This window comes from Charadrius vociferus, unplaced genomic scaffold, assembly GCF_000708025.1.
Source record: "Charadrius vociferus isolate BGI_N301 unplaced genomic scaffold, ASM70802v2 scaffold50, whole genome shotgun sequence".
Lineage (NCBI taxonomy): Eukaryota > Metazoa > Chordata > Aves > Charadriiformes > Charadriidae > Charadrius > Charadrius vociferus.
Window position 1 is genome coordinate 150503 of NW_009646445.1, and position 12495 is coordinate 162997.

At 43.3% G+C, this 12495-nt stretch overlaps 1 protein-coding gene across 1 annotated transcript in view; it reads left to right on the forward strand.

The window, feature by feature from the left end:
* Positions 1-5852: 5852 nt before the first annotated feature.
* Positions 5853-12495, forward strand: part of KIAA0247 (KIAA0247 ortholog) — a 46552-nt gene continuing 39909 nt past the window's right edge. Inside the window, exons 1-2 of the mRNA XM_009882077.1 lie at positions 5853-5973; positions 10471-10500. Of these exons, the coding sequence (XP_009880379.1) occupies positions 5853-5973; positions 10471-10500 (151 nt within the window). The remainder of the gene's footprint in view (positions 5974-10470; positions 10501-12495) is intronic.

The window sequence follows — 12495 nt, forward strand, 5'->3', positions numbered from 1 at the left end:
GAGAGTGGAGTAGAGGGGCAGAATCACCTCCCTCAATGTGCTGGCCATGCTTCTGATGCAGCCCAGGATACAGTTGGCATTCTGGGCTGCGAGCACACATTGCCAGCTCATGTTGAGCTTCTCACCAATCATCACCCCCAAGTCCTTCTCCTCAGGGCTGCTCTCCAGCCCTTCCTTGCTGAGACTGTATTTGTGCTTGGGATTGCCCCGACCCAGATGTACGACCTTGCACTTGGCCTTGTTGAACTGCATGAGGTTGGCTTGGGCCCACCTCTCCAGCCTGTCCAGGTCCCTCTGGATGGCATCCCTCCCTCCAGCATGTCTACCTCGCCAAACAGCTTGGTATCATCAGCAAACTTGCTGAGGGTGCACTCAACCCCACTGTCCATGTCCACGACAAAGATGTTGAACAGTACAGGTCCCAGTACCGACCCCTGAGGAATGCCACTCGTCACTGCTCTCCGCTCAGACATCGAGCCATTGACCGCAACTCTTTGAGTGTGACCGTCCAGCCAGTTTTTTATCCACTGAGTGGTCCATTTGTCAAATCCATGTCTCTTCAATTTAGAGACCAGGATATCGTGTGGGATGGTGTCAAGTGCTTTGCACAAGTCCAGGTAGATGACGTCAGTTGATCTTCCCTTGTCTACTGCCACTGTAACCCCTTCATAGAAGGCCACCAAATTTGTCAGGCATGACCTGCCCTTGGTGAAGCCATGCTGGCTGTCACCAATCACCTCCTTGTTTTCTATGGGCCTCAGCAGAGTTTCCAGGAGGATCTGCTCCATGATCTTGCCAGGCACAGAGGTGAGACATGTTCTAAATCATCCGGTTACTCTGAGTGCGTGTGTGTATGGAGTGTTACACGGGTTGTTTGGTTTTTCTTATTTCCTGTCTTCTACCTTTTCCAATTATATGGGCTAATTGAGAGTTGGCTGTGCTGAGAAGTCAGATGATTAAGATTTTTCTAAACTGCCTGCAGGTAACTTTGAATGCTTTGGGTTTTTTTTCTTTGTGTCTAGTTTAACTGTACAGTTTAATTGAACTGTGAAGTTATCCCAAAATGTTAAAAATACGATTCTGTTTCTAAAAGCTTTCAATTAAACTGGTTTAGCTATAGAAAGTAAGTAGAAATAGGGATTTCCTTCCTCTGCTGGCACTCGGACTTGATTTTTCTGTAATTTTTCTTACTAAACAGCCAAGAGGATGACTTTTTTGTTTTAAAGCTTGACTGCTCATTGAAAGGAGTCAAAATAAGGACGCAACAAAACCAGTAGCTAAGGGTGAAGGTTAAATCCTCTGAACCACAGTGCTCACACTAGGTTCCACCTGCAGCGTGACCATGAGGCAAGAACAATCCTTGTGCTTAGCCTTTCAAAAGGTATGCTGTGCACACCCATCACTCGTTCTGCTGCCAAGATCTTTGCTGTGTGCATTCAAGAGATAGCAAACAATTTCTGGGTATTATTCTGTGAGGGATAAACTATGTGGATAAAATAGAGATTTCTGATATGCATGAGAATAACTAATTTTCTTTTTGCAAGTTTCAAGTGTGGTATTTAAAAGCAAGCCAGTAGCATTCCAAACATACTGAACGCTGCCCTAAGCAAACTGTGAAGAATCCAGGTGTTTTCCAGCAATGGTGACACAGGACATGGCTGTGCTAGGCATCTTGAGCAAATGGAGAGCCTCAGACTGTCCTGTCCACCCCCCTAGTGGTGTACCAGAACTACCCAAATTTGGTTCGTTTCATGTCCTGATCATATGACTTTCCAAAGAATACTTTTCCATGGGGACCTAGGAGTCCTGCTGTGACTAGATGGGGAGAAATCAGAAAATTAGTCATAATCCCGGGAAAACATATACATGCTTACAAAGGGATCTTGGATCAAGGGATATGAGTTGGCAGCTTCTGAAGGTCTAGAAGATAAATGGCAGAGGTCCCCAAACATCTTAGCTTAGAAAAAGCTTCTGCCATATGCGGGTGCGTCATCTTTGTAAATGTCTGATTGTGGTTTAAAGAAAGTCTGGCCTGTGTGGTTTCAGTGGAAGCTGATGCCTGCTTCAGGGAGCTCATGTAGAAGCGAACTACTGCTTGTGCAAGCAGGGCTGGCCGTGCAGTGAGGGGGAATAATGCTGAAGCATCACTGGGAAGGTTGCTTGACAAGACTTAAGGGAAAGAAAGAATAAGGGATGACTGTAACTCAGGAGCAATGAGCACTTTTTCCCCTTGTTCATGGCGTTCCCTGAAGAGGTATGTAGCTGTTGACTTTGTGGCCACAGAGGATAGTTTATTTTCTTTTCCTTATTTAGTAGGTGTTTTTCAAAGTGCACATTAAAAAGAAAGCAAAAGAAATACCTCTATTGACTTGATGTACTGTTAACAGAAAAGAATCTCCTCTCCCCTCATTACTGTATTTATGGGAACTGCTGGTTATACTAAATATTATCTTTGAAAACATCTCTGTTTAAACTTAATCCTCCCATACCCTTTCAGCCTAGGCTGTGGCATGTGCAACAGGTCTGAAGTGTCCTCACTCAGTATATTCGTGCTACTGTCAGCTTCTGCCTCGTTGTTTCTAGGATCCATTACAGAAACCAACCTGTCCTTAATGCTGTGTGTAAACAGGGAATTGCTTTGATTCACGTGGACCCATGAATTGTTAAGCTATCTCCCTGAGAGTGTGTCTCTGACAAACGTGTGTGCTCTACAGTGCACTCTAGTTGACTTCTGGAGGTGGAGGCCTGAAGAATTCTTAGGAAAGCTGCTTCCCCCTGAGCTGTAGGTATGAGGAATGTGCTGAAACAACAGTCAAGTTTCAGAGAATTGAATGTCTGTCTAAATAGCTTCCCAACCACCAGCTCCCCTCTGGGAAGAAAGGATACCTTCTTATCTCTTTCATCTTCTAATTTTGCCAAGGAAAAGTCAAGGCTGGGAACAAGTTTTGTAACTTGCCTGTAGCCCGAGGGAGGGAGGATCCTCACAGGCAGTACCTGTGCCCATTGTCTTTTAACAATTCTGAGGGGTTTATTGATGCTATCTTCCACTGTATGGTTTTGCTGCCTTTGTGCTTCCTTCAAATCCCACACTGAACTAAATCAGCTTAGTGGGATGTTAGTGTAGGCATAGCAGTAGCAATTTACAGCATTCCTTGTGGGACAGCCCCGGGCCTCTTGACAGACAACATCCCTGATAACCTGGGATTCAAGCGACTTGGTAGCTGAAAAGAGATGGGGAAACTGTGCTCAACTTTAGAAGAAAGGAGAGAAACAGCACTGTGCTTTGGAGCAATCTGTTAGTGAACTGAGAATAAACAATAATTGATTCCCCCAGAAGATATTCTTGTGTTAGGTATCTCGAACTAGATTGTTGTTCAGAGACCAGAACTGAACGGCTGGCTTCCACGTGCACTCTTTGGGAGAGGAAAACGCCTCTGGGCAAGGTAGCACACCTCAGGCGGCTCAGCAAATTCTGTGATAATTGCATGCCCTCTTCCCTACCTCTCCTTCTGGCCACCGATATGTCACCGGCAAGCACTGCAGGGAAGGGCACCTTTAAAAGATACCTTGGCAAGACTTGTAGAGTTTGTTATACTAATGAGGCTTCATTAAATTGGAATGGGGAAGACAGACCTGTCTTGATCTAATCAGAAGGGCCATTTGCTGAAGGTGGTTCATTGCTTTGTCAGAGCTGTAATTTGGTGTAGAGCAGTGACTCTTAGAAGAAAGCAGCCAGCTGTTGGCCTGGAGTATAGGCCAGATGCTGGCCTCTTCCAATTGAATATGAACTTAAAATTCGTGTGGCAGATCTTACTTGAGAGGAGGGGGTAGATGTACAGACTAGCTGGGTTGGCCTTCTTCACAGAGGAGTATTTTCTCGTTCCACGGTCTGACTGTTGCTGAAGGAATTCTGGCAGGTGAGTGGCAGCATCCTTATTCCTTTCTGCATGGTAGGAGTTTGAACACAAAGTCTGTGGAAGGGATGAGAAATCTATAGGCTGTGCTAGAGGCGTAGATTGGGATAGTTTAACTTCTTTCCCTCCCCCTCCAAATGAAGCAAGAAACAAAGGGGCAGACGCAGAGTTTATTGTAGCATCAGCTCCATACTTGCCACATGGCAGTTTAAATGTCATCTTGACATGACATTTCAAGGCGGGGGTGTGTGCAGACTGAGAATTCCTCTTTGGTAGAGACTAATTGACTTGAAAGATCCAAATCTTAGATAGCCTTTTTGTGAAGGAAATATGAGCAAAGTAGTGACATGGAACTACGGAAACCCTCTTTTCACTAGGATGACTTCCAGATTTAATGACAAATCTACCTATTCCCTCCCATAATGCAGCTTCTTTTTTTGCCTAAGTGATGGGAAATGTGAGTTGTGGCTGTTGGAGTTGTGTGTTTCTCTGGTCAGTGCTGACATGTTGACTTAATCTCAGAAGTACTTAAGGATCCGATAGTCATACTGCCTTCACTAGTAGTAGGAGCACTAACCCACGTCTCCCCTCTGTTCTCACAGGGTGTGAAAGAGTACGATACCTGCCTTTGCACCTCTCAGATTTGTTTGGAGTTATCCAGCAGTTTTGAATTTCTATGAGAAACTTGGCCAAAAAAAAAAGAAGAAAATCCCCCTTCAGTATAAATACAGGTTTAACTGAAGAAGCTGTGGCTGAATGGGATTTCCCTCAAAATTGGAAGTATTCCTGTGGTCAAGTGTAAAGAAACATTAATTTCTGCAACTTTTTTTTTCCCTTTAGATGTTTGTGTAAGGAATAGCATGATAGAAGCGTTGAAATGTGTCTCTGTGTGGTTGATTTGTTTGGTTTTTTTTTAACTTCATCACTCACCCAGTTGTCTTTATCCCAGTTTTCTTCTTCCTCCTTTATAAAACCAGTACACACAGATTTTTTTAGTCCCAACTTTTTTGTGAGCATTGGAGTCACGTGTGATATTGTTACTCATCGAGGTCCAAAGTTACCACTGGAGGTCTTGCAGGCTAAAACCATATACTAGGTTGGTGGGACATGTATTCTGCTGTGTCTTTTTCCGTCATTAAAAATAGAGATTCAACTTTGTGCTTTCTTGATTTCCCAACTGTGCTTTGTGTGTTTGTGTACGAATTTGTTTTTGCTGTGACAGTGCCTGATAGGCTACGGCTGAATCCCTCAGTCCTCAGGTATGAGCAGTGTCACATCCTGCAATTTTAATTGCTATGCTCTGTACTGTCAGAACATTATACCTGAAGATTGCAAGCTGTTTTACATTCCTCCTCATAAGCATGTGTTTGCCTGCCTGCCGGCTGGCTGTCAGATTTGCTGTGCCTCTCCAGGTGGCTGAAGAAGCATTTGATTTATTTATCCTAGCTGTCTAATACAGTCTTGGAGACCTTCTGAAAGGTGGTGGGGGGTGTAGGAAGACTGGCTCTCTTGAAGTTATTTTGAGATAAATTCTGCAGACGCTGTATCCTCTGGGGTTGTCTTGAAAGGAAAAGCTAAAATTAATTGTAAGTTAGGCAGTCTTCATACCTGAAATATTAGAGGGTGAGTGAAAAGTTGTGGTCTCTCTAAATGCCGCTCCTTTTATTATTTTCTGTGCAGAAGATTGCCTTTTCTGCTCCTGTTTCCTTGTGAACTGTGAATACTTGTTCTAGCATTTAGGAATCTTACCATGCAAAAGGTCGCTCTTGTTTGTTTCTGAATTTCCCCTTTTCCCCCTCTCCCCAGGTGATGTAGGTGTTTGGCTCAACACTTACTGTTTTTTCCTTCTCTCTCTCTCTCTTTTTGTAGACTGAGGTGCTCCTGATCAACCAGATCTTTCGGGATTTTTTTAAAAAAAGAAACTTTGGTGGGTAAAAGATGTGCCATGGAATGGTAGCACCAAAGAGCAACACAGGATCGTCTCTTGCCTTGACTAGCCATGGGATATTTCTTTTGCTAGTTATCTTTGGTACCTTTATCTTGGAAACACAGGCCACAGGTAAGTGACACCTTTGCATATGCTGCAGGGAGTGGGATATGTATAAGAATGGAGGTGGGCTTATATTTTTATGAGGAAACTGGTGATGGTTGGTGGGTTTTGTACACATCTTTCAGTACTCGCAGGAAATCTTCCATCACTACTTGTTAAGTAAAGGGCAGTGTTTGAACTGAATGAGTCTTGTGTATTAGTAAATAAGTGCTTGTCCTTTACCCTGTCATTTTGATTCCCCCAGACTTTTCCCCCTTCATTCTCATCCCCTCACTGCAGCTGGACTGTCTCAAGAGCATGGACCACATTTTGTTTGTGTGAGATTCTCATGTAGACACTCTATCTGTATGCCCTGTAGCAACTGCTCGTGTGAAGTAGTTTTGGAAACACAGATTGTCTTCAGCTCTTTGCACAGCTAATAAATCTGTTCAGTGTTTCCTTGTATGCTATCTTCTGACACCTCAGCACCTGCTAACTGCACCCCTCTGTTAGATCCTCTTTGCTGCTTGAGTTTCCCCTCCTCCCCTTTTTAACTTCTTGATGTTTATCGGATGGGCGTGTGGTGAATAATGTATATAGCAGTGCAATGGGATGATATGTAAAATGTTAGCGGAGATGAGGGAATCCGCCTTCCAGAAATGAGTGGAAGAAGAAAATTATACTGGATACTCACAAGGTACTACATGATGTGAACTATGTGCTTTTTTACCCAGTGTACCCTGAAATACGTTTTTTCTCTCAGACCAGCCATGATGTAGTCTTTGTCTGTAGAGAGATGCCTGATCATAAGTGTCATGGGATGGAAGGAGTAACTTTGTGTGCTCTTGCACAGAACTTTAAAGGAGGTTAGTCCATAAAAGGCACATAAATTTGACTTCAGCAGCTGTTGCAATGTAGAGCAACAGCTTACCTTTGAAAAGAAAACCTCAGTTCTTGACATAACTCTAAAAATTTCTATTTATTTGACATACCACGGCACCTGAAAATGTCCCATGATCAACGTTCTTCAGCATCAGTGTGAAGCTTGACTGGCCTTTGTGTGGTAGAGCAGAATAAACGTTAGTTGCCAGATGCACTAAAAGCTGAGGTGATCCTATATGGAAAAGTCTGCTGGTGCTGGAAACTGCTGGAGGAGGAGTTGATCTCCTTTTAGTATATCTGGCTCTTCGAGTTGGAAGGGAGAGGCTGCTCAAATCAGATATCCCAGACTTGTATATCTTCCTGGCCTGATTTTGGCTTTGTATGTAATGAGGGGTGGGGGAGACACATGTGAGAGAGTGACAAATTGGCAAGAATTGATAGTGAGAGTGGGAAAAGGACAAGGTCTTTTTGGATCTGCTCTATCCTTGTTTTTTTTTCCAGCCTTGGTGTTATTGGTGATAGTGTCACTGCTTCATATCAGATGTAGGCCTGTCAGATATGCCTCCCAGCCTGGGGCTGGGGTGCACCATCCCTGTCTGAAACTCCCATTGCACACTGCAGCACCTTCAATTGAGTCTGTAATCAGTATGCAAATGCCTTATGCTGCACGGGGCTGCTGAGTGGGGAAAGGCAGCCACAATACTGGCAAGCCTTTTTAATATCATTTCTGAGGCATCCAGTCATATTAACAAAAGCACTAGTTAAGCATGTCAGAAGACCCCAGAGTGGTTCTGCATTGTTTCCCTTTCTGTGTTCCTTTTGCTTCAGGACCTGAAACCAGCTGTGGTAAACTGATCAAGGCAGATCATCAGCTAAATAGGATTACAGTGGCTAGGCATGAACCATTTCCTGCAGGGGAAGTGAGAAAGTGAGTGCATGTGGAAGGGAGCCCAAAATCATAGCAGCAGAGGGCAAGACATGCAGGGGAGCAAATCCTGGGGGAGGGGAAGGGCTCACTGAGGAGCGCTTCCATATACAAGTTTTCTGAGACTGGGAGGTAGCAACCCAGCTGCCAATTGCTGGGAGGGATGGGGGGTGCTCTACGATGCGTCATGGTCCCGGAGAGCTGCACCTGCAGCAGCACGCCAGCCATGAGTAACATTAATGAGCAAGTCAGCCGAGGAGCAGAGAGACAGATGGAGAAACAAAGAATATTGGCGAGGCCCTTGGAAAATCATCTTTCCCTCATCTTTGTCCCCCAACCACCACACCATCCTCACTTTATTACTTTACATAGCAAAATCATTCAGAGCAGGCAGAGCAAAGCGATGTTAACATGAAGCAAGAGATTGTATTAAATCTCTTGGTGGTAATGCTTATTTTGAATGCGGGGCCAACGTGACGTGCTCACAATTGCTACAAAAGCTGAAGAATGTTCTCATAAAAAGACAGACAAGCGTGGAGACAATGGCTGGCTCAGCTCTGAGTGAGAAAGCAGAGCTTGTGATTCATATGTTTAAAACCATATGATGTATATTGTATTGCAATAATTTTGCTGTTTAGAAATTCTATTGCTTGAGTTCCAGGAGGCTTAGAGATATATTCATGTTCTGGGCAGAAATGTGTTCTCTTTGCCACGTGGTTAATGCAGAGGGCAGATTCATTTCCAGTCAGCAAGCATCTGGTCTGTCCTCTGGTAATAAATTGATTTTATTTATGCATGGATTTTTAAGAAAAATCTTCAGCACTTTGTCTCAAGCAATCTATCCAAATATCCTGGAGTGCCATGAGATGAGTATGATAAGTTGCTTAGTCACTAAGCACACTGCAGAATTTGGGGAAACTGTTTTCACAGGAAGATATCCATGAACATAAAAATAACTGCTGCACATATTTTAACACAAAACGAATGCAGCATTTGGTGATGGGCAAGCAATGAAGCTGTGTCAGAAGAGGAGGGTTTATGGAAACTTCAGTGCTGTTCAAAAATATTTTTTTGAGCTTTATCACTGTTGTGCCTTTTTTTCCTGTCTGGCAAGTTCTCCAAGATTAGTTGGGGGAAACAATGAAGGAATGAGCAGGCAAGAAGACTTGAAAAGCAAGGACCTGAAATGCTGAGGCTTAGTTCTTCCTCTCTCTTCTGTTTTCATTGAGGGTTCATCTGGAATGTAGCTAAGAGCTGGGGTGCTTAGTAGATAGAGATAGGGAATTTTTGAACTGTTGGAAGGGAGTAATAAAAAACATTTTGTCTGCTTTTCTACAGATAATGCTTCTCCATTCTTTCTTTGTTGCTGTGTCTATTCCCCCCCCTCCTGTTCCTTCCCCTCCTATCTCTGGCCCTTAAGGTTATTCCCAAGCTCTCAAAGGCCTTGTGTTTATATCTCATTCACAATGGTCCTCCTGTCTGGCCAGTCTATTTTTGGAAGGATGACAGCAGATCAGAATAAGTTGTTCATTAAATTTTAACGTGTACTCTCTAAAATACTCTGAAAGCTTCCTATCATTTGTGTTCCAAATAGTGTAATCTCTCTCAGATTCATAACCAGCTCCGTCAGAAACCTATCAAAACATAGGTTGGGCCTTTTATTATTGACAATAGCATCACCTGGTCCTGGGAGATGCAAGTACAGGTGTTGGTAAAAGTATTAAACATCCTGAATTAAGCAAATACCAATACCTATAAAGGAGGGAGTTTAAATATTAACCTTTAAAAATTAATAACGCTGGCTCGGTGAATCTAAGTCCATTTAGATTTAGACACAGCCTGATTTTTGTTGACTGATCACATGTGAAACGCTATAAAGCTAGCTCTTTAATTTCTAGGATTGCCATTAAAGTGATAAATTGAGCTTGAATAAACTGAAACTACTTCATTCCTGTGTGTTGTCTCTGACGCAAATGCAGCCAATCTGCTGCTTGCTGTTCTAAGGTCTTTTCAGTGCCAAGGTTATTCTGCACAGAAGCTCTTGGATACCGCTGGTATTTGTTTGCATTGCATGGAACAGCTTGTTAGAGCGCACTCCAGTCATTGAGCAGATTCAGACTTGTTCCTATTCTTTGGGAATCTGTGCAAAGCAGAGGTTTCTTTTGTCTCTAATTATGTGGCTGAAAGGAAGGCTGCAGGGATACAGCGAGGGATGAATTCAATGGTCATGAAAACAAGGACACTGTTGCATTGGATGGCCAGACAGAAATGTGGGGGGGTGTTGTACATGAACAAAGGATCTTGATTCTAACCTGCATGTTTCATGTAAGTGTGGGTTTGGAGAAATTACAGGGTCAGCCCAAAGACTTGTGTAGTTCTCCATGAAAAGAAAGGGGGAGCATTTTCAGGTGCAATTCCTCTTTCAGGTCCCTTTGGAGAGCTTAGTAAGAGCAGAGTGGTATGGAAGAGCATGGTGAGGAGCTGCAGAATAATGGCCAGGCAGCAAAGGTGGCTAGGAAGCAGACTTAAACTATTCAAATAATATTTGTGCTGTTACTACACTGATCAGGCAGTGCTACTTAAGCAACTGACTTGAAGGGAGTAATAAGGAACTCAAGAAGCCGCACACAACTTGTTTAATTTTAACCAATTCTAACGGTTGAAAGATGAATTAAAGCAAGTATAATAGTAATCCTGAATTTTCCTTTTGTCTGTCCTAGGTTGGCTCAGCAAATCCAAAGGACCTGCATGTGAGTAGACTTCTGTTCACTGCTGTACAGTGAGAAATGAGTGTGATGTTTTACTGGTTAATACAAGTGGCTATGAGCTAGGATTCCCATTATACTTTTGTTGTATTGGATAGGCTGAGATCCATCTCTGTGCCCCATTTCCATTGTCCCTTGTATTTGGGAAAGATGACTGCTCACAGTTTGAGAGGGAGATCAACTTCATATGTTTCACTCCGCTTGAAGGGATCCCTGTGCCTTCTATAGCATTTAACTTCAAATAAGTCAAGAAAAAACAAATAGAATAAATATTTCATTAAAATGCAGAGAGAGATGCTGCTTGTGAGAGTTTTGAGAGGTTGCCAGAGACAATTGAGAGGACAGGGAGGGCAAGCTGAGGCAAAAAACCTTTTGTTTCCTTTAATCAAGAAAGGTGAACATCTCATCACAGAGCATGACTCTGGATATATTCCATTAGATACTCCTGCTTTTCATTTCCTGTGCTTGGAAGTTTTTCCTATGTGCATGTTATGGATGTACATAACTTTGGGAGGAACTGGGAAGCATATGTGGCTTCTGTATGTGTTCTAAATATACAAAATTTTGTGTAAAACTTTGTTGAACTTTGAAATTTGATCTGTCTAGTCTGAACTTTCCCCTCTCCTTAAAAAAAAAAAAAAAGCCCAACCCAGAATAAGGAACAAAATATAAGGGAAATGGATTCATAATGAAGTGTTTAAAGGTGTGGGAGGGGAATTTTTAACACCTACCAAATTTTGGTCTTCAGAGAGTTGAGAGCTGGAAGAGCTAATGGAATCCTCCAAATCCTGGATTTTTATTCAGTGGTTGAATTTTAATCCTGGCAAGACTGGTGTTACACACACCTAGTACTAAGGGGCTTTCGACTCTTGGCCGTGCATTGCTAGCAGGAAAATAAGCTGCTTTAGGGAATAACTCAGGAGTTGTCTGGTCCAACTCACCTTAGCTTCCTGGGCTAGAATGAGAAAGATGGAAACTGGTAGGAGCCTCATTGTAGAGGGAAGCAGGAGGGGTGCTGAAGGGCATAGTTTGTTCTTCAAGAGAAAGTATTTGTGAATTTCAGTTCAGGTTCTGACTCATCACCATCCTAGTGTCCCCTTGATGGCCACTGTCCACTAAGTTGAAGATACAGACTTGTCTGTCTTATGCAGCTTCCTTCTGTCACTGAGTCCTTCCTCTTTATCTACTTGAGCCAATCATTTGGGAAGAATTTAGGTTTGTCCCTAATCTCATGGGAAAAGTCCTGACAGCGGGACAGAAGAAAGTTTGCTTGCTCTCACCGTGTGCCATTTGATAATTCCTTTGCTGCTTCTGTCCCTTTTGAGTCCTAAACTAGTTACCATTGCAGCTGAGGCTATGTTGAATGTTTTTAATCTGTGCAACCCACATCTGCCGTTGCTTCTCCAGCCCTTATGTTTATCTGCAGCAGCACAAGCAGTTACCACCTCCTGTTTACGCTGCCAGCTATTACTGACTCTGCAGTGGGGATGGCAGAAAAAGTAGTAAACTTGCTTTGGAACTGTGGCAGACTTCAGCCTGGGCCGTTACTGCAAGTACTGCTGGAATAGCTGGTGTGTGGTGTGTAAAGCTGTGGAGTAGATACGTCCTCAGCATGCTTACATCGGTGATAAAGAGGGAAACTGGTGGTAGGGCAAGGTGGATAGTTGTAGACTGAGTCTTCAGCTTTTGTGGCTGAATCTATCAAGGCCCTGTGTTTAAACCCAGCAATCTGTGTCTAGATGAGGATTGCTGAAACACTGCTGGTAACAAGCTGCTGATAGTCAAGAGTGAAGGTAGGGTGCTGAAGGCACTTGAACAGCAAGCTCGAAAATGTTTGTACCTTCATGAGGGTAATTAGAATCCAGTGACAGGATTATGGCATTGTCTCAAGAGGTTGTACCTGCTTATCATCGTGCACTGATCTGCATGTAAAAAACATTTTCCTTTTAATAAACCGAAACCTCGGGGGGGGGGGGGGGG